The sequence below is a fragment of the Triticum urartu genome, chromosome 2A, assembly GCF_056163025.1.
Source record: "Triticum urartu cultivar PI428250 chromosome 2A, HENAU_Tu73, whole genome shotgun sequence".
NCBI lineage: Eukaryota > Viridiplantae > Streptophyta > Magnoliopsida > Poales > Poaceae > Triticum > Triticum urartu.
The window spans coordinates 170984371-171004879 of NC_141874.1; the positions used below are offsets into that span (position 1 = coordinate 170984371).

Consider the following 20509-nt stretch of genomic DNA (forward strand, 5'->3'; position numbering starts at 1 on the left):
GATGTAATTCTTCTGTGCAGCAATGAGGATAATCCTCAAGTTATGGACCCAGTCCGTGTAATTGCTACCATCATCTTTCAACTTTGCTTTCTCAAGGAACGCATTAAAATTCAACGGAACAACAGCACGAGCCATCTATCTACAATCAAGCATAAACAAGCAAGATACTATCAGGTACTAAGTTTCATGATAAATTTAGGTTCAATTAATTTACTTAAAGAACTCCCACTTAGATAGACATCCCTCTAATCCTCTAAGTGATTACGTGATCCAAATCAACTAAACCATGTCCGATCATCACGTGAGATGGAGTAGTTTCATTGGTGAACATCACTATGTTGATCATATCTACTATATGATTCACGCTCGACCTTTCGGTCTCCGTGTTCCGAGGCCATATCTGTATATGCTTGGCTCGTCAAGTATAACCTGAGTATTCCGCGTGTGCAACTGTTTTGCACCCGCTGTATTTGAACGTAGAGCCTATCACACCCGATCATCACATGGTGTCTCAGCACGAAGAACTTTCGCAACGGTGCATACTCAAGGAGAACACTTCTTGATAATTAGTGAGAGATCATCTTATAATGCTGCCGTCAATCAAAGCAAGATAAGATGCATAAAAGATAAACATCACATGCAATCAATATAAGTGATATGATATGGCCATCATCATCTTGTGCTTGTGATCTCCATCTTCGAAGCACCGTCGTGATCACCAACGTCACCGGCGCGACACCTTGATCTCCATCGTAGCATCGTTGTCGTCTCACCAATCTTATGCTTCCACGACTATCGCTGCCGCTTAGTGATAAAGTAAAGCATTACAACGCGATTGCATTGCATACAATAAAGCGACAACCATATGGCTCCTGCCAGTTGCCGATAACTCGGTTACAAAACATGATCATCTCATACAATAAAATTTAGCATCATGTCTTGACCATATCACATCACAACATGCCCTGCAAAAACAAGTTAGACGTCCTCTACTTTGTTGTTGCAAGTTTTACGTGGCTGCTACGGGCTTAAGCAAGAACCAATCTTACCTACGCATCAAAACCACAACGATAGTTTGTCAAGTTGGTGCTGTTTTAACCTTCGCAAGGACCGGGCGTAGCCACACTCGGTTCAACTAAAGTTGGAGAAACTGTCACCCGCAAGCCACCTATGTGCAAAGCACGTCGGGAGAACCGGTCTCGCGTAAGCGTACGCGTAATGTCGGTCCGGGCCGCTTCGTCCAACAATACCGCCGAACCAAAGTATGACATGCTGGTAAGCAGTATGACTTATATCGCCCACAACTCACTTGTGTTCTACTCGTGCATATAACATCAACATATAAAACCTAGGCTCGGATGCCACTGTTGGGTTTCGTAGTAATTTCAAAAAATTCCCTACGCACACGCAAGATCATGGTGATGCATAGCAACGAGAGGGGGAGAGTGTGATCTACGTACCCTTGTAGATCAACAACGGAAGCGTTAACTTGGTTGATGTAGTCGTACGTCTTCACGACCCGACCGATCAAGCACCGAAACTACGGCACCTCCGAGTTCTAGCACACGTTCAGCTCGATGATGATCCCCGGACTCCGATCCAGCAAAGTGTCGGGGAAGAGTTCCCTTAGCACGACGGCGTGGTGACGATCTTGATGTACTACTGTCGCAGGGCTTCGCCTAAGCACCGCTACAATATTATCGAGGATTATGGTGGAAGGGGGCACCGCACACGGCTAAGAATATGATCACGTGGATCAACTTGTGTCTCAAGGGGTGCCCTCTGCCCCCGTATATAAAGGATCAAGGGGAGGAGGCCGGCCGGCCCTCTATGGCGCGCCAAGGAGGAGTCCTCCTCCTAGTAGGAGTAGGACTCCTACTAGGAGGGGGAAAGAAGTGGGGAGGGAGAGGGAAAGGGGGGCGCCGCCCCCCCTCTCCTCGTCCAATTCAGACCAAGGGGGGAGGAGGCACGCGGCCCACCTATGGCTGCCCCTCTCTCTCTCCACTAAGGCCCATATGGCCCATTACTTCTCCCGGGGGGGGGGGGGGTTCCGGTAACCCTCCGGCTCTCCGGTTTTCTCCGAAATCACCTGGAACACTTCCGGTGTCCGAATATAGCCGTCCAATATATCAATCTTTATGTCTTGACCATTTTGAGACTCCTCGTCATGTCCGTGATCACATCCGGGACTCCGAACTAACTTCGGTACATCAAAACTCATAAACTCATAATATAACTGTCATCGAAACCTTAAGCGTGCGGACCCTACGGGTTCGAGAACAATGTAGACATGACCGAGATACGTCTTTGGTCAATAACCAATAGCGGAACCTGGATGCTCATATTGGCTCCTACATATTCTACGAAGATCTTTATCGGTCAGACCGCATAACAACATACGTTGTTCCCTTTGTCATCGGTATGTTACTTGCCCGAGATTCGATCGTCGGTATCCCATACCTAGTTCAATCTCGTTACCGGCAAGTCTCTTTACTCGTTCCGTAATACATCATCTCACAACTAACTCATTAGTTGCAATGCTTGCAAGGCTTATGTGATGTGTATTACCGAGAGGGCCCAGAGATACCTCTCCGACAATCGGAGTGACAAATCCTAATCTCGAAATACGCCAACCCAACATGTACCTTTGGAGACACCTGTAGAGCACCTTTATAATCACCCATTTACGTTGTGACGTTTGGTAGCACACAAAGTGTTCCTCCGGCAAACGGGAGTTGCATAATCTCATAGTCATAGGAACATGTACAAGTCATGAAGAAAGCAATAGCAACATACTAAACGATCGGGTGCTAAGCTAATGGAATGGGTCATGTCAATCAGATCATTCACCTAATGATGTGATCCCATTAATCAAATAACAACTCTTTGTTTATGGTTAGGAAACATAACCATCTTTGATTAACGAGCTAGTCAAGTAGAGGCATACTAGTGACACTCTGTTTGTCTATGTATTCACACATGTATTATGTTTCCGGTTAATACAATTCTAGCATGAATAATAAACATTTATCATGATATAAGGAAATAAATAATAACTTTATTATTGCCTCTAGGGCATATTTCCTTCATTTGCTACTTGTTTTATACTTATTTGTTTGCTTGCTTGGATGCTACTTTATGGTTGTGTGTGTGACATACTTGTATGGTCATGTGTTTGATCATATCATACGTTAATGCTTGTGCTTGAATGATGATATTATCTATCTCTCATGTATGATCATTCACTTTGCCTTGGTGATGAATGCATATATCATTTACTATCATTTTGAGCGCTCCACCAAGATGTATGTGATATGGAAGAGCAACCCATGATCCTAATCGATTGTGCATTTACATTCAAAAGCAAATTTTAAATAATACGCAAATCTAGGGGGAGCTCTTGCTTATCACATACTTCTCAAAGCGACGATACGTTTCATTCTTATTAGCTTTTCTCAAAGCTTTAATCTATATGTTTTCATCAATTATTAAAAAGGGGGAGATTGAAAGTTCAACTAATCTCTAGGTGGTTTTGGTAATTCTTAACAACATATAGCTCATTGAACTAATACTCTTTCAAGATAATCATTTCAGAAAGTTCAATGTTTGGCATGGCATGGACTAGAGATGTGGACCCCTCAAAATGCTAAGGACACATATTGGCTCAAGCTCAAGACTCTACATTTTCATTTTAGTGATCCAAGATCACATTGAGTCCATAGGAAAAGTCAATACTATTAAAAGGGGGTGAGGTGTTGCTTAATAGCTTGCTTGCTCAAAATGCTTAGTGATATGCTCCAAAAGCCCTCAACCACTTTCTCATATCCACATATGTCCCAAAACAAAATTCAAACTCAGCCCCATCAATTTGAACTATCCGGCGCCACCGAGTTCATTTGACATAGGCATAGCCAGAAACCCTAATCAGTTCGGTCTCACCGATAGGGATCTTGGTCTCACCGAGAAGAGATTGCAAACTCTTTGTTTCCCTTCGTAATGTTTCGGTCTAACCGAGATGAGTGATCGGTCCCACCGAGTTCGCAATGCAAACTCTCTGTTTCCTTTTCGTAACGTTTCGGTCTCACCGAAATGAGCGATCGGTCTCACCGAGTTTGCCTGACCAACTCTCTGTTTGCCCATTACAGAAATATGCCTCACGGAGTTCATGTGATCGGTCTCACCGAGATTACGTTATGGCCTAACCCTAATGAAATTGGTCCCACCGAGTTGACATGTTGGTCCCACCAAAAATCTTAACGTTCACATTTTAAACTAAATCGGTCTGACCAAGCTTGAGTATTTGGTCCCACCAAGTTTGGTAAATTGTGTGTAACGGTTAGATTTTGTGTGGATGCTATATATACCCCTCCACCCTTCCTTCATTCGGTGAGAGAGCCATCAGAACGTGCCTACACTTCCAGCATTCATTTTTTGAGAGAGAACCACCTACTCATGTGTTGAGACCAAGATATTCTAATCTAACCACAAGAATCTTGATCTCTAGCCTTCCCCAAGTTGCTTTCCACTCAAATCATATTTCCACCAAATCCAAATCTGAGAGAGAGAGAGTTGAGTGTTGGGGAGACTATCATTTGAAGCACAAGAGTAAGGAGTTCATCATCAACACACCATCTATTACCTTTTGGAGAGTGGTGTCTCCTAGATTGGTTAGGTGTCACTTGGAAGCCTCCGTCAAGATTGTGGAGTAGAACCAAGGAGTTTGTAAGGGCAAGGAGATCGCCTACTTTGTGAAGATCTACCCAAGCGAGGCGATTCCTTCGTGGGCGATGGCCATGGTGGGATAGACAAGGTTGCTTCTTCATGGACCCTTCGTGGGTGGAGCCCTCCATGGACTCGCTCAACCGTTCCCCTTCATGGGTTGAAGTCTCCATCAACGTGGATGTACGATAGCACCACCTATCGGAAACCACGCCAAAAATCTCCGTGTCTACATTGTGTTTACTCTCTCCAAACTCCTCCCTTTTATCTTCATATGCAATGATTTACATTCCGCTGCTATACTCTTAGATTTGCATGTGTAGGTTGATTGCCTGACTTGTGTTAAGTTGCTAAAATCTGCCAAGACTCAAAATTGGGAAAATGCTAGATTTTTATTTGGTCAAGTAGTATAATCACCCCCCTCTAGACATATTTTTGATCCTACAAGTCCTGAGGTAGGTGTAGGGGTCGGAGCGATGACCGCCAGCTGTCCTACCTAATTTTCGATTCGAGGGAGCCGCATCACGACCACGATTGGGTCCTTGGGCTCCGACCCTGGCTCCTATACATCGAGTGGGGTGGCCTCGATGGGGACAATGGCGCCTGAGGCGCTAGATCCATCGCGGTCGCCGCCACAGGGGCCTCCATCTCTGTCGCACCCGCCGCCACATGAGGAGGATGTGCCGGCTTCGCGGGTAGTGCGCCACAGGGAGAATTTGCCCCGCGGTTGCACGTCATCTTTGGCGGCAGGTTCTGCTGGACCACCAAGTTTAGCGAATTGGTTGTACTTGTGGGACAACATTGTCTTTGAGAGAGTGGAGGAGATGGGAAGGGAGGAGGCCAGAAGAGGGGAGAGGCGGCTAGGCCCTTGGTGATGGAGACACGTCGATGCCGCATGGCGGCCATCCGAACAGCCACGTTTAATGAACAGGTGGTTAACGGGCACGTTGCCTCATTCGTCCATAACTAATTGGAAACTCGGAGGTGTGTTAATCCCTTTTGATGGCAATTCTAGTGGTTTCACAATCAACAAGATTCAAGAGTACATGACATCTCAAACCATTATTTTTCTATTATAGTATTCTACAAATCATAAAAATCAAAGAGGTCGTGTCGTCTGGGTGTTGCTGGTGGTGGTACAAGAAATTTTACTAAAATTGGAAGAAACGGTCCGACTTTTGTCTACTGAAGCTAAAACGCAGCACTTCTGAAAAAAAAAATGCACCACTTCTGGAAAAAAATGCCAATTAAATGTTTTTCTATAGATGATTAAAGAGACATTTGCAAACCAGGAAGTACCACGTGAGACCCACTCGTCAGAGGCCAAAGGAAAAGCTAGCACCAAATCCCTCTCTCCGCTCTGTTTCTGGAGGTGTTTCTCTTCTTCCTCGCCGCCGTGATTCTTTCCTCACTCCCCACCCCAGCCCGCTCCGCGCTTGCTCACTACCGATCCCACGGGGAGGGCCCGGCGGCCAATCTCCGCCTCCAGCATCCTCGAGCCTCGCGCCTCGCGCCTCCACCTCCCACTCCCGAGCCGGCAACCGCGGCAGCAGGAGCGGCGAGAGGAGGACAAGGCGAAGGCCCGAGAGGACGCAATGGAGTACAGAAGAGTGAAGGATCAGGTGAGCTTAAACCCGCAACCCTAGGGAGGAATGCCGCTACTCGCGCTGGCCCGCCGTCGACGGCGCCTTTAGGTCAGAATAGATCGCTGCCGCGGCGGATTTTCGTTTCCCCCTTTCCCTTTTGTTTGTTCTGTCTCCCGCCGTAGGGTTCCAGGATTCTTAGTACATGCCGATGTTCGCCATTGGTAACCCCCGGGGCTGAGCTAAATTTCAAGCTCCTGCAATGCCTTCCCGTGTTCGTTTGAGGTTCCTTGCGGTATGGTGAACCTGTACTTTATCAATTGTGTTGTGTGCTGACAACCTGTCTTGTCCTGTATAATCTGAAGGAGAGTTATGACGCCATATCTCAGAAGGACATAGAAAGCCCTGATGGGAGGTCTCTTTCTAGCAGTAAGCTCTTGGTCCATTGTTGAAATTTCTCTTTGGACTATAATCAGTAACATCACATCTTTAATGCGTGTGCTATATATACAGCTGCAGCAACTTCCCCCCTTGGCACCGCAGGAGGTTCGAAGGGCAAGAATAGTTGGAAGCAAAAGTAAGACTGTTTGCAACCTTTGTGCCGTATCACATAGTTTCTGGAAAATCAGAATATTTACTGGCAAGTGTCGATTGTTGCTGCAGGTCTATTGTAACAATTGCGTTGACATTACTAACAAGTTCCCAGGCAATACTGATTGTGTGGTCAAAAAGAGCTGGAAAGTATGAATATAGTGTCACAACAGCAAACTTTTCGGTGAGAATTTAAGTTTTCTCTTGGTGATAGTAGGGATAGGAGGTTCCCCTTTTGTTCTCTTGAATTTATTCATCTGTGTCTAGGTGGAAGCTTTAAAATGTCTATTATCACTTCTAGCCCTGTACAGAACATGGAACAGTCAAGGTGTTACAGAAGATAATAGGTGACCATTCTACCATAATCTACCGATTAAGTTACGAATCTCTATTTCCTTTTCCATATTCTCTACCGACATTTCTTTTTATTTTCAGGTTAAGTACATCATTTGACGAAGTTAGTGTTTATCCTATCCCTGCCGCACTTTACATGGTAAAGAATCTATTGCAGGTATGCCCACTTGTCAATGTCTCTTGTGATAAAATAACTTCATGTCTGCAACAACAAAAGTTTGAACCATGTTTCCTCTACCTGCCAGTATTACATCTTCGCCTATGTGGATGCACCAGCTTACCAGATCCTGAAGAACCTGAATATTATCAGCACTGGTGTCTTATACCGTATCATTTTAAAGAAAAAGTAAGACCGACTAGCTTAATGTGGCTTTGGAAGTTGGGAACAGAGGGAACTAACAATATGTGCTCTTTTTCTACTTTGCTGATATCTTTATTTTTTATATTTCTTTCAAGCCTTGTAATATTATGTTGGATACTTTAGCTTTGCTGAAATGATGTAGCAGCATTCAGCTCCTCACCAAGTATTCATCATTCTGCAGGACCACACAAACATGTAACATCGTAACCTGTAGGCATTTTGAAATAATTCACTAGCCTGAGCTTCCCATCATAATTTATATGGTGTTCTTTAAGTGCCACAAATGTTCTTATTCCTCTTCATTCTTTCAAGAACTGTTCATAGTACTCTTCTTCCCTAACACAGCAACACCTGTTTTCAATTGTTAATCTGGCATGGTGATTGTTGAACTATGTTGCATCACTGAATGCTTCGTGTTCTTTCCAGATTAAGTGAAATTCAGTGGGCTGCATTTATTCTCTTATGTGCTGGCTGCACTACGGCTCAGCTAAACCCCTCGTAAGCAAAATAAGTTTGGATTCTTTTTCCCTTTCTCGGTATTCTTTCCTCATTTCTCTAATCAATATGTTCAGCTAAGAGAAATAATATGCCCCTTTCAGATCAGACCATGTTCTTCAAACGCCAATTCAAGGTTGGATGATGGCCATTGTAAGCATATAAGAGAAAAAAATCGTTCAGTCTGGTCACTTGGACGTGTTATAGCAAGTTATTTTACCCAACTTACTGACTGTATTTTTGTTTCAGGTGATGGCTCTTCTAAGTGGTTTTGCTGGGGTATACACAGAAGTATGTGACTTTGTGCAATTGCTCCTCTTTGCTTATGTATCTTGCTTTAGAAATAATCATTTGATTCGACTGTGAAGGGAATTTCTGAAGGGCGTAAGTCATATTCATTTTTTAACAATGCAGGCTATAATAAAAAAAAGTCCTTCGAGAAACATCAATGTGCAGAATTTCTGGCTGTACATTTTTGGAATGCTCTTCAACTTAGTTGCCATTTGTGTTCAGGACTTTGATGCTGTCATGAACAAGTTAGTTGTGTTGTAAATTGCTTCATTCTTGTCATAATATTTTGTTACAATGCATGATATTGCTTATTCTAACCTGACTGCCATCTAATGCAGAGGCTTTTTTCATGGCTACTCGTTTATTACACTTCTGATGATTCTTAACCATGCACTCAGGTACTACAGCTGAATCTTTCATCTGATTTAACATTTCATCGTTTGGGGTGAAATTACGTTGTAATATTTTTGGTATTCTTTGCAGTGGCATTGCTGTATCAATGGTGATGAAGTATGCTGACAATATTGTCAAGGTAAAAATTCTTAATTTCTACAATGGGTTTCGTGGTTTAAATTCTTGTGTTATAACCATCTTTGCCACAAAATTGCACATTCTAGTAGCTGTAGCTTATTCCATCACCTAATGTTACCCCTACTGAGTCACCACTTACCGTTTTAGTGGCAGTTTGTAATTAAAATCTTGGTTGTTCTCCTAAAATCTTTCCCCCGTCACGTTGGTTTTAGACTTTTTATTAAATAAAAAGATGTGGTTTACATACTCGTTGCATTGCATTAAAAATATCCATGCATTGCTAGTTCAACTTAAGTTCAGATGGCTGTCTCGTTGAATTATGCCAATCGGAGAACTTTTCGCATCTTTCTATTATCAGTTTCCGTGCCTTGATGGACTACAAAAGTCAGTCGTTTTCATCTTATAGCATGTATGCATGTCTGCATTCTTAAATTTGGACTACTCGACAGTCCACATTCTGTTATCTGAGAAACTATTGTAATTGACATACTATCTAAATCTCTTCACAAAACAATCAACAGATTCTGTTCATCCTTTGGGAAGCAAGAAAATGAGACTTTACCTCCTAGAAGGATTGTAACATAAACCCTATCTTTTCAATACAAAGAAACGCAAGAATCTCTTTGCGTTTTCTTGAAAAAAAAGAAAGAAAACGAGACTGTATCAGTCAGTTATCCTGCAATTTGGACAGTAGATTAATGTGGTCTTTAGATGTGATATTTAAGATGCCTTGGTTTTGTATTTATTCTGAGATTCTATGAATTATGAAATGCTCTAGTAATTATTGAGGCAGATCAAAAGATTATTGATATCAGCCATTCACGCTACTCTTTTGTCTTTACACACTTGCACTTTGTATTTGATTGGCCTAACCATGTGTCTCTGCACACACACATTCACAGGTGTATTCAACTTCAGTCGCAATGCTTCTGACAGCAATCGTATCTGTCTTCTTGTTCGGCTTCAATCTGTCCCTTGCATTCTTCCTTGGGTCTACGTAAGTGATGATGCAAATGCAGCAGCAACAAGATATCTCGACCGGAGCCTTGTAACCCATGATGGCCTAACAAAGCTCTGCTACTCATTTCAGGGTCGTTTCGATATCGGTGTATCTGCATTCTGTCGGGAAGCCACAGCAGCAGAAATGAGTTCCGCCCCCATCTTTCTTTCCAAGATTGGCAGCGAGTGCCTCGATGCCGCGTCACGGAACGGATTACGGATAGCACAGGACGGCAGCATCGGAGGAGAGTAGACTTGGTTCTAGTTCATGGAACTGTTGTTGAGGCAAGGCGATGGATCGCCCGGTGACATATTCAGGTTCACCGTCCGTTTGAGCTGCTTCTGTGGTGGCATCCCTGGTTCACTTTTGCCTGGTGATCAGGGTGGGTGCCGCTAGTTTCTTATCTGGGGAGGTCAGCGAGAATGCGAGATGCTGGCTGTTTTCTTCATGCCTTCCTTTTGACCTCTTTAGCCATACTCGGATTATTACTAGCTACTCCCTCCGTTCCTAAATACTTGTCTTTCTAGGCATTTCAACAAGTGACTACATACGGAGCAAAATGAGTGAACCTACACTCTAAAATATGTCTAAATACATCTGTATGTAGTAGTCATTTGAAATGTCTAGAAAGACAAATATTTAGAAACGGAGGGAGTAATTATCATTGTAGGCACTGACAAGTTGCGCAGATGTCCATGCCCAATGTTTCGATCTGAAAGTATGAGTCAGCAAACATGCTACCTCGAACTCTTGGCATAGCTAACTTTATAGTTGTGCTGTAGAAAAAATCTGAGCTCGTCTGTAGGCGGCAATGGATCACGGGGCGTGCACAGCACGGCGAGCGTAGGAGCAGCGGCAGAAGGAGTAGGAATCCACATTCGATGGCCGCCCGTGTGCCCAAGCAGTCCCGTGCTGTGCCCCGTCCCCGTTCGTTGGCAACTGGCTGCAGATGATCAAGCAGAGCGCGCGGCCATGCCATGCCGGCAACAGCGGCCGAGCTATGCTACCTGCCCGGCAGATACGCCTGAAAGGGCCGCGCCCATTTCAAACCACGTCTCTCACAGGACGACGACGATGCACAGTACGCTAACTTTCCTCCATTATTGGCAGGCCATTTTGTCGCCTCCCCTTCATCAGGAAGTAAGATAAGAATTCGACGGAGTCACGGAGAGCGCAATGGAACAACGTAGTACTACTACAGTACTGTGCTCCGCCGCAGTGCATGTGTACTTCATGCTTTGTGCACGCTCACGGACGGGCTCAAGTAGGATAGGAGTATAGGACTCCACCGCACATTCACCAATATTTCGGGCCCAAACGTCACTAGTCACTACCACGATTCGGTGTTCTCGCCATAAAAGTAAAAGAAAAACGTCACGATTCAGTGACTCGATCCTCTCCTCTCCCATGCTGAGCCAGCCCTGCTCCCCTTTCCTGTTTGACGAAGAATCTGGCTCTGCGACTCTTTGATGAAAGGCATGGCATGGCAGGCAGTCCCAAAGAAAAAGGCGACTGCTCCTCCAATACTCCGTGCCAAGTAGAAAGACGCCGTGCTTTATCTCCGCTTGCCGTATAGTGCCATGCTGCTAGAGTACGGACACGGAGGCCACAGAGTATAGTCCTGAGGTCCTCTGTTTGGAAAGCTGACTGCCTATCGTCTTTACCGGCCATCCGGAGAATCGTCGCCCGAGAAGCAAAATGGCGGGTCAAATCATCTTGTATGTTGATTCTTTGTCAAACGGTCAATTGACTAGTTGTATGTGTGTACATGCATATTTATTGAGATTCAAAGATGCGCGACTAGGAAGTTGCACATTTTTAGACAGAAACAATGCAACTTCAGGGGAGAGGATTTACAGCACGTAGGTCCGGGGGCCAACGATTTGCGCCAAGATTCATGACATGGGTTACGTATACACACAGTTTCATTTTTTAATTTTTTTTATGTAATGCCACTAGATGCATCATTGTTGATAGGTTCTTTAGCTCCTTCCTCATCTGTTATATCTTTTTTCTTGGATTTTTTTATTATTATGGAGTTTTTTATCATCATCTTTTTCCCGTCTCTATTGTATAACGAATTAAGTATCTTCTTAATGGATTGAAAGAATTTATTCATGATAACAGTATTTTCTATTACTCTCTTATTGGTGGATTTCCTCCGCTTAATTTCGAAATTTACCCAGCCTTTTGAGTACTAGGATCTCCCCCTTGTCCCAGCAGATCGGTACCCAGACCATATCCTTGGGCAGCTCGGATGTATCTATCTTTTCGTTCAGATCACATCATCTCGAGTGCGAAATCTTATTAGTGGATCAGAAGATTATGGTGACCCGTGGATCTTCAGATGTTGATTTGCAGAGCAGGGCCGGAATGCGGGGATTGCATTCTTCGAAAAGTATCATATCTTCTTTCCCTAGGGAGAAAGCAGAAACCAGAAACGAGTGGAGGTTCGATCTCTCACCCAAAGCAATTGGGGCTGGTGGAATCTTCCCCATCTGTATACCAATGTCGATATACCTGTTGGTGTGGGTCCGATACCTGTTTTCTAGGGTCCATTAACAATGGACAATGAGAACGGACATACGGATATAGAATGGATGAGCAAAAACGATTCGTTATGCCATTGTTGTGTTGTTCTTCATAGTTCTTGTTTCTTTGTACCTTCTTGTCCCTTGAAAAAGAACACCCACCTTTAAGCATTGTTTCAGTGGGGGAAAGGGAAAATATCATCTTCTGTTCATACAGATTGAAGGTCTCCAAAGATATCAACACCCGCAGAACTATATTTAGTGCAAGCTACTGTTTCGGTTGAAAAAGTTTGCTTTCTTATACATATTTGGTTACGATCTTGTTTCTTACATCACAACATTTTAATGTCTCATATAGCGGGGAATCTCATCTTTGATGTTCGTTATCCTGGAATAACTTTTCTGTTCGACAATTTGAGTCTGTCTAATATGAAATAGTAAGAACTGAAATATTACGATGGAGGTGAAAAAAGTGTCTGCATCCTCACTATAACTTGGTTTGGTAACAGCATCACATGTGTATGGAGGCAACACTGCCTCTAAGGTAGGTCTCACATGTCCTGCCTCTAACATGACAATCTTGTAGTGTTGGCATGTAACTCTTGGTCCCACCACTGCCTCTAAACCAGGTCATTTCGTTTGCAACATTTACCACTCGTACGTATTCACATGTAGATATTTTGCTATTGTATTCATCAGAGGCGTCCCCTAATTTTTCTTTTCTTCCTTAAGAGGGAGATGTGCACAATGTATAGAAGCAACCTTAATTAGACGCAGAAAGAGCATACACTTGCGTGCTCCAACTGGTTACTAAAAACACCCACAGTGTATGATTATTGCTACCTAAGCCCCCTGCCCTCCTTTTAGAGACGGTCTCTATAGATTGCACCACTTACCTCTAGTATCGCCTTTAACCTTAGAGAGAGAGAAAAAACAAGTAAAAATTCAACCGGTCTTGCTTGTAAGCCTTAAGGGCTTCTTTGATTCAAAGGAATTTTATAGGATTTCTGGAGGATTGAAATTCTTAGGATTTTTTCCCATATTGGTCCTTTGATTCATAGGATTGGATCTCATAGGAATTTTTCCTATGAAATCTTTTGTACTACATTTCATAGGAAATTTAACATCCACTTCAACCTTTTTTTACAATTTCTTTGTTTTTCCCGTGGCATCAAACAATCGTTGCTAATTCTATAGAATTCAAATGGACATGCCACTCCAACCTTACACTTTTCCTATTCCTACGTTTTCAAAATCCTACGAATCAAAGAGGCCCTACGAATACCTAAGAAAGCCCAAGAGAATGGTTATATGGTGCTATTCACAACGTGTTTTTCTCTAGAACATAACCATGCAGGGTTGCCTGCCTCTATACATGTACACTGAAAAAGGGGCAAAAACCGACGAGCACACCAGGACATACGCATCGGCAACAAGAGGTTGGTAGGCCGGCCAGAACCGGCAAAGGCACAATCCATCCCTTCGGAAGAATCTCACCTTCACGTATGTAAAAAAAAGGACTCCCAGACAAAGGACGCACTGATGGAAATCACAGTGGCCTTTGGGCAGACACATGAGGTCGCCATGAAAGCTGTCCATCCATGATCCATCCACGCACCCTAGTACGCTCGTCGTCGTAGCTGCATGCATGCATGCATGTCTAGCCAGCGGCCAGCAGCGGCACTCAGCAGGCAGGCAGGCAGGCATGCACCACTGCAGCAGCGAGAGCCTGGCGCTGCACTGCACTGCGCTTGCGTCTGCATGCATGGCCTGGACTCTTGCCTGCCGGTGCAATTATTTTCCCGTCGAATCCAACCAAAAGTGTGCGTCTGCCCTTTTCGCCATGTGAACCTGCCTTGTTCTCTTCCTTCTCTAGCCTAGCCTAGCCTAGCCCAGTTCGGCGGCCGCGCTCGTGAGCCGCGGCCGGCAACAGCGTAATGTACGTGAGTCCGAGCTTACGTACGTCGTAGCTTGCCGGCTGGATCCACATCTCCCGTAGAGCAGAACAGAGCGGAGGACGAAAAATAGTAGTAATCCATGTTGGTCTGTTGCTTTCAGCCGTTCTGTTAAACACAATCATACACATCACATGGGCACTTGATAGACACCCTCTCGGTTTGTCACTCGATGGATGCTGCCCATTTTAGTTGTTTATCTTCATAATTGACCCCGGTTTCGCTGCTCAATTTCTGCACAGTTCGTCGCCCATTTTCCTATTCCAGCACTTCAATTTCTTAGAAGAATGTGTGCATGGATGTTGATGGAGAAGAATCGGACGTGTTGACTTGGTTGCGACGGATTGAGCTGGAAGCCACAACCTATAGCACTAGTAACTCTCAAGATAAGAAAACCCCATCCATTACAGCATGGTCAGAACTTCAGAGTCCAACCCAACCCAAGGGAAATGCGGCGGTCAATCAAAGTTAGGCACCGCAAGTGCAACCCGCACAAATCAGCGCAGCCAATCCGCAAACTCGCTTGCGATGTGAACTCCACCCGCGTGCACAAGAATGCAGTCAGCACTCGCTCCCTGCCACTCACTCAGGTCCAACCTTATTCATTGTAGCCATCCTATTCCTGCTGCACTTTTCACAGGTGATGGTCTGATGGATGGCTAGCTAGTGTGCCACCAAGCCGCACGCAAAAAAGTTGGCATCTTTGCACGTCCTCCAAGAGCTAACACTTGGTTACCCACTTTCCCCCAGAAATCAGAATACAATAACACATGCCGGGTGCTCACACATGCGCACAACTTGACAGAGAGGTTTGGTGACATGGGAGAAGTAAAATAATCTGAGGCACAGGAGAACCCAAGTAAGCACCCAACCCAACCAAACCGGCCTGTTTCTCTTCAGAAACTTGACCACACTCCTCCCCAGAACAAGCTCAGACCAACATCTCTCCGAGGCAGAGAACAAACCCACATGATCCGTCAAACACTTGCCTTGCCTCACCTTACCTAGAAGTTAATCAACTCCTCGAACCAAAACTTGAAAACAGAAAGAAAACCAAGAAGAAAATCACAAAAAAAGATGTGGAAAAAGAAGAAGGCTTGGGGTGTGAATCAACTAATTTACTGGATAATACATGGGGGTGTTGTTGTTAGGGCTTGGGCAGCAGCGGCATTTCATTTCATTTTCTTGGAGGGCTATGGACAGTTGGGGTTCTTGCCGGGGCCGCCGTAGTAGAAGTAGGCGCCCCAGTCGCCATTGTTGCCGTTCTGCACGTCGTAGCAGTTGGACTGCTCGGTGAAGGAGCCGATCCCCCGCGGCGCCTTGAGGTTGTTGGACGAGTCCACCACCTGGATGTTCTTGAAGTAGCTCGACTTGCCGAACCCCTCCTCCGGGAAGTGGCCGCTGCCCATCTGGGTGGACGTGTGGCTGCCGTCGGGCTCCGTGTTCACCACCTCGCCGCCCCACTCGATCATCGACGCGCTGTCCGCCAGGTACGAGAAGAGGAACGACGGCCAGTAGCCCAGCACGTAGTCGTTGCCGAACTGCAGCCACCAGTTGCCCTCCTTCGGGTCCTGCATTTTTGCAACCGCAATTTGCGCGCGCATAGTTAGTTATTGGATAGGATCATGATGAGGAGATTGATAGAGATTAGGTGCCTTTTCTGTGCTATATCATCATAGTATCATGCACGAGCAAAAATAAAGCTAATAAGTGCTCGTCCATTATAATGCACTATGAAAAAGGTGGCTCCCTTTCATGAAAATGCTTTGAAACTGCTTTTGAAAATGACCAGGGAATAAGATCTTGTTGCCTATGCAAGTGGCAGATGATCACACAATGGCACATGGCAATGCCGGTGGCAAGTGCTTTTTTTTGTTGTTCAGAAAATGAACATGCAAGTGTTTTGGCTGGCAGAAGAGACATGTTATTTCAAAATTTCGATGCGCAAGGACGTAATTTTTTATAACATGAGAAGCATGAACACAGGTGGAATATTCCTGTTTTTTCAAGTGTAAACTAGCAAGCATCAGCGTGTGTGTGTGTTGGCAGGCATAGATCCAATACTACCACCACTACTTGTGCGAGGACAACTGTGAGAGCGTCCACTGTCCCCAAAGAGGACAGGGCCACGGTGGTTGTGGCCTTGACATAAGCCTCGAGAAAGACCAAGAAACAGGTGGGCATGCACCATGCATGCATGTATGTATAGATTCCTCCGGCCCCATCCACGAATCTGATCGGCATGTGAGGGGCGCTTGTAATTTACCTTCCATACCAAAATGTTGATATCATATTGGGAGCCACCGTAGTTGGAGATAGGGAAGATGCTGGCGCCCATGGCTATCTGGTTGTTTGTCTGGATGAACCCCGAGCAGAGCAGGTTGTAGCACCCTGTTGCCTGATAGGCATCGCTCTACGGTATTCAAAACAGCAATACATAAGTCAGGTACTCATGCCATTCCAAAAGATAGGTATGTGTGTTTTTGAAAAAGGTATGTATGTAGATCTAAGCAATAGGACAAGAGGGGATTTGGAAGGAATGTGATGTTTATCTTACAGTCCAGTAGGTGAAGAGTCTGGTGTTGTTGTCTCCATACAAGTCTGGGCTGACCTGAAATTTTGCACAGCACAGGAATGAGCCACAAGGGAAGAGACTAAGTACAGGGGCACAGCTTGATTAATCCAGCATCATAAGCAATCTTATCACTTACTGGCTCCTAAAAACAGTAGCTAGTGCATACAGCTCAGAGAGAGAAACATCAGAGAAAATGGAGAATAAGTCTGGCTTCTACTACTATACCAAAGTGTAAGGGTCCTTTCACCGGTGCACATATCATTATTGCAACACAGAGGAAATTATTGAGCGCATGCTGCAAGGAGGAAATGCTCCTCATAATTGAGAGCATGCAACGGGGAGAAGAACAAGAACAAAATTGGAAGCTGAAGCACAACATTTAATGGAACTTTTTGACTACTGCTAGGTGGTTTTCTTTCCCCCTATATCTCATGTAGCAGCATGCCTCAGCTCTCACTCACCTGCCACCCTGCTTCAATGCTGTTGAGGTCCTGCCCAAAGGAACCCCCCAGGATCCAAAGCTGGGAGAGGCTGAACTCGTTGCCCTGCTGAATGCTTGGCTGCCACACATTGATGGTGGCCTTGGCTCCATAGTACTTATCCCCCTCCACATATGCTATCGCATGCTGAGACAGAGCCAAATGACAAGAAGGTTAAATGAGCCAATGACCACTTGAACAAGCTAGTTTACATGCTGAATCTTGAATGGAGCATTGCTGTACCTGGTGGCCGTTCTCATTGAGCATGGCAGGGTCGACGGACGAGGGGTTCGGGGTGCTGAGGTGCGTCTTCCTGCCATACCTCCTCATGGAGCTGGCCCTGAAGACGTCCTCCTTCTTGGTCCTCCGGATTGGGATGGTGTTCTCTTGGCACCGGCCGTTCTGGTGCCACATTTGGGTGATTGTCTGCGTGCGCTGCTTCTGGGATGCGACCTTGGATTCATCATACAGGCCTTCTGGGTGGTAAGCAGGCCTCGTCTGAAAAGTGCAGCTGAGTGTTAGCATCCATCATAACGTGGGGGAGAAGCTGTGAAAAAAGGGCAGCGTTGGTGCTGGAGAGAGAGGAACCTGGATAGTATGGTTCTTGAGCAAAGGGTGGTCGAAGGCGGGCTGGCTGGAGATGGGCACGCAGTCTATGATGTCCCCGTCCGGGCTCTGTTCATTTCTCAGAATCAGTTCTTTCTTGCAATAATCAATTAATTAAAAAAACATGGCATGGTGCTGAATTCAGTAGAGGAATGCAGACTAGAAAATGCAGCATTGGCTTCAGAGGAGTACTATCAATCAGACAACGGCTGAATAAACACATCCATGTAGCAAGAGGCTGCCCCCAAAATTGTGCATTTCGAAGGAACTGAAAGAAGAACACTACTAGTAGTGGGAAAATGCTAGTATGATTTGGCCTAAAAGTGACTGCTGCAGTCAAGTTCTCTCCTCTAAAGAAAGGAAAGCGAGCGAGCAAAAGCAGGCGTGGCTCCTTTCAACGTCGAATGAACCCAAGAAGCACGGGCACCCATAAATTCACCCCCGAAAGCAAGCCTTTTCCCTCCGGCGACGGACAGAGAGAGAGAGATTAAATGCATGGCCCTCGACGGATGCACTTGAGCAAGAAGAAGCAGTCAATCAGCGCTTCCAAAGCAATGCAAGCGCGCGCATGAAGCACATACAAAAGGCATCGCCTTTCTTCGACTTCCATCCATGCCGGATACGCGCCGTCTCTCTTTTCTTTTCATGGATTCATTCATTCATTCACTTGAGCAAGCGTAGCAAAGCAATAGATTGAAGGCGCGCCGCCGTTCTGGGGAGGAAGGAGAGGAGGGAGACGAGACGAGACTGGAGGGGTGGATGGATGTACCTCAATGCTGGCGAGCGGCGCCTTGTTGAGGCGCTTGAGGTGGTACTGCACCTGCCGCTGCTTCAGCAGCTGCCTCCGCCGCGTCAGCCCCCTGCCGCCGTGCCCCGCCGCCGCTCCCTCGGCGCAGCAGGCCAGGAGGAGAAGCGCCGCCGCCATGACCGCCGGCAGAACGGCGAGGCACCGGCGGCGGCGGGAGGACGAGCGCGCGCGCGGCGCAGCAGCCATGGGCACGGGCCAAGGAGGCGAGCGCTCACGTCACGCGCGCACAGTCGCACCCGCGCGTGCTCTGCTCTGCTCTGGCCGACGGACGGGGCGACGAGAGAGATGGCGCGCTTAAAAATCGGCCCGTTGGTGGCGTCGCTCTCGCTTCGGCAGCCGCGCCCGCTGCTCTCTCTCTCTCTCTCTCTCTCTCTCTCTCTCTCTCTCTCGCTGCACAGTGCGGCGCGTACGAGTAGAGTAGGACGGGAAGCGACGGGGGAGAGAGAGAGGGAGAGGGAAGGAGGAGGAGCAGACATGGCGTCGCGTCCTGGCGTTTAAAGCTGGGACGAGAGGAGGCGACGGGACCCGGCCGGGTCAGGCTCGGCGGGCGGGGCCCGGCGTCCAGTGTCTCGCTGCGTCGCACGGTCGCCGGTGGAGCCGAGCCGGCACCGGAAGGGCCGTGGTGTGCGGTGTGTACACGCGCGGGTTCGGTTGCAGGATGTTTGCTTCAATCAAGCGGAACGCCCGTTGGTGCACCGTGCGCATGGGGAAGGGTACGTACAGTGGTTGATTGACGGGTGCGAGGAGTTTCCATGTACGCACTCTGCGTCCGTCCTCGCCTGCTCGTTTCTCCTAGGGCACAACTTTTTTTCCTGAGAAGATTAGGGCACAAATTGGATATGTAAATCTCTCTCAAAAGAAAAATTGGATATGTAAATATCTAGGATTTTGTTTTGATACACCCCTTAGAATAGTTTACGGTTTCCAATGCACATTACAGATGAAGATTAGGAAGTATCCGATTCGTCCGTCAAAAAGGATGATATGGTCTTTGTATCAATATATCAATCTATTCAATAAGTTTGATCTTTCCCTGAAAAAAAAATTAAATCGTTTGATCTTTCCCATAAAAAAATTTAAAAACGTTTGGTCTGCAGGTTAATATGACGATAGCCTATTTAAGTAACTTCTATTAAGATCCGTTTCAAACTTTTAAGGAGGGTGTACCAGTCAAAACTGTAATTTGTATGGTACTACCAACTTGGGTTGGGTCCAAAATAGATTTATAGTCCCTCTGTTCCAAATTACTCGTCATAGAAATGGATGTATCTAGAACTAAAATACATCTAGATACATCCATACCTGCGGCAAGTAATTCGGAACAGAGGGAGTACATGTTAAAAAATTACTCTGTTTTTATACATATAATTGGAAATATTTTAAATTTCATCACAATGTATTCCTCTCATTTGTTTGGATTGGGATAAGAAAGGCTCTCTAGATAGACTAAGGGTTTCATGCAATGTGGATCGGGATGGTGGGCTGTTTCCTGCAATGTGGACCGGTACTCCGTCACTAAAGAAATATAAGACCTTTTAATTCATTATAAAGTATCTCTGGGTTGCAACAGGTCATAGATTACCGGAATTGATAAAAATACGACCTCGGGTTTTTGGGCTCCTGGCGTGAA

The 20509-nt window shown here is 45.7% G+C and overlaps 2 protein-coding genes across 2 annotated transcripts; one reads left to right on the top strand and one right to left on the bottom strand.

Moving 5' to 3' along the window:
• The first annotated feature begins 6033 nt into the window (after positions 1-6033).
• On the top strand, positions 6034-10688 carry LOC125536595 (CMP-sialic acid transporter 2). The gene is made up of 15 exons (XM_048699842.2): positions 6034-6341; positions 6668-6731; positions 6816-6879; positions 6966-7077; positions 7161-7240; positions 7329-7404; positions 7493-7593; positions 8035-8106; positions 8208-8256; positions 8353-8394; positions 8518-8639; positions 8733-8792; positions 8878-8926; positions 9828-9922; positions 10016-10688. The coding sequence occupies exons 1-15, from the start codon at positions 6315-6317 to the stop codon at positions 10071-10073; spliced, it is 1071 nt and encodes a 356-aa protein (XP_048555799.1). The 5' UTR covers positions 6034-6314; the 3' UTR covers positions 10074-10688.
• Positions 10689-15240: 4552 nt separating this feature from the next.
• LOC125536596 (protein neprosin) lies at positions 15241-19345 on the bottom strand. Its single transcript, XM_048699843.2, has 7 exons — positions 18841-19345; positions 18054-18140; positions 17709-17963; positions 17448-17612; positions 16969-17022; positions 16678-16824; positions 15241-15982 (listed from the first exon to the last, which is right to left on the bottom strand). The coding sequence occupies exons 1-7, from the start codon at positions 19063-19065 to the stop codon at positions 15605-15607; spliced, it is 1311 nt and encodes a 436-aa protein (XP_048555800.1). The 5' UTR covers positions 19066-19345; the 3' UTR covers positions 15241-15604.
• Positions 19346-20509: the final 1164 nt, after the last annotated feature.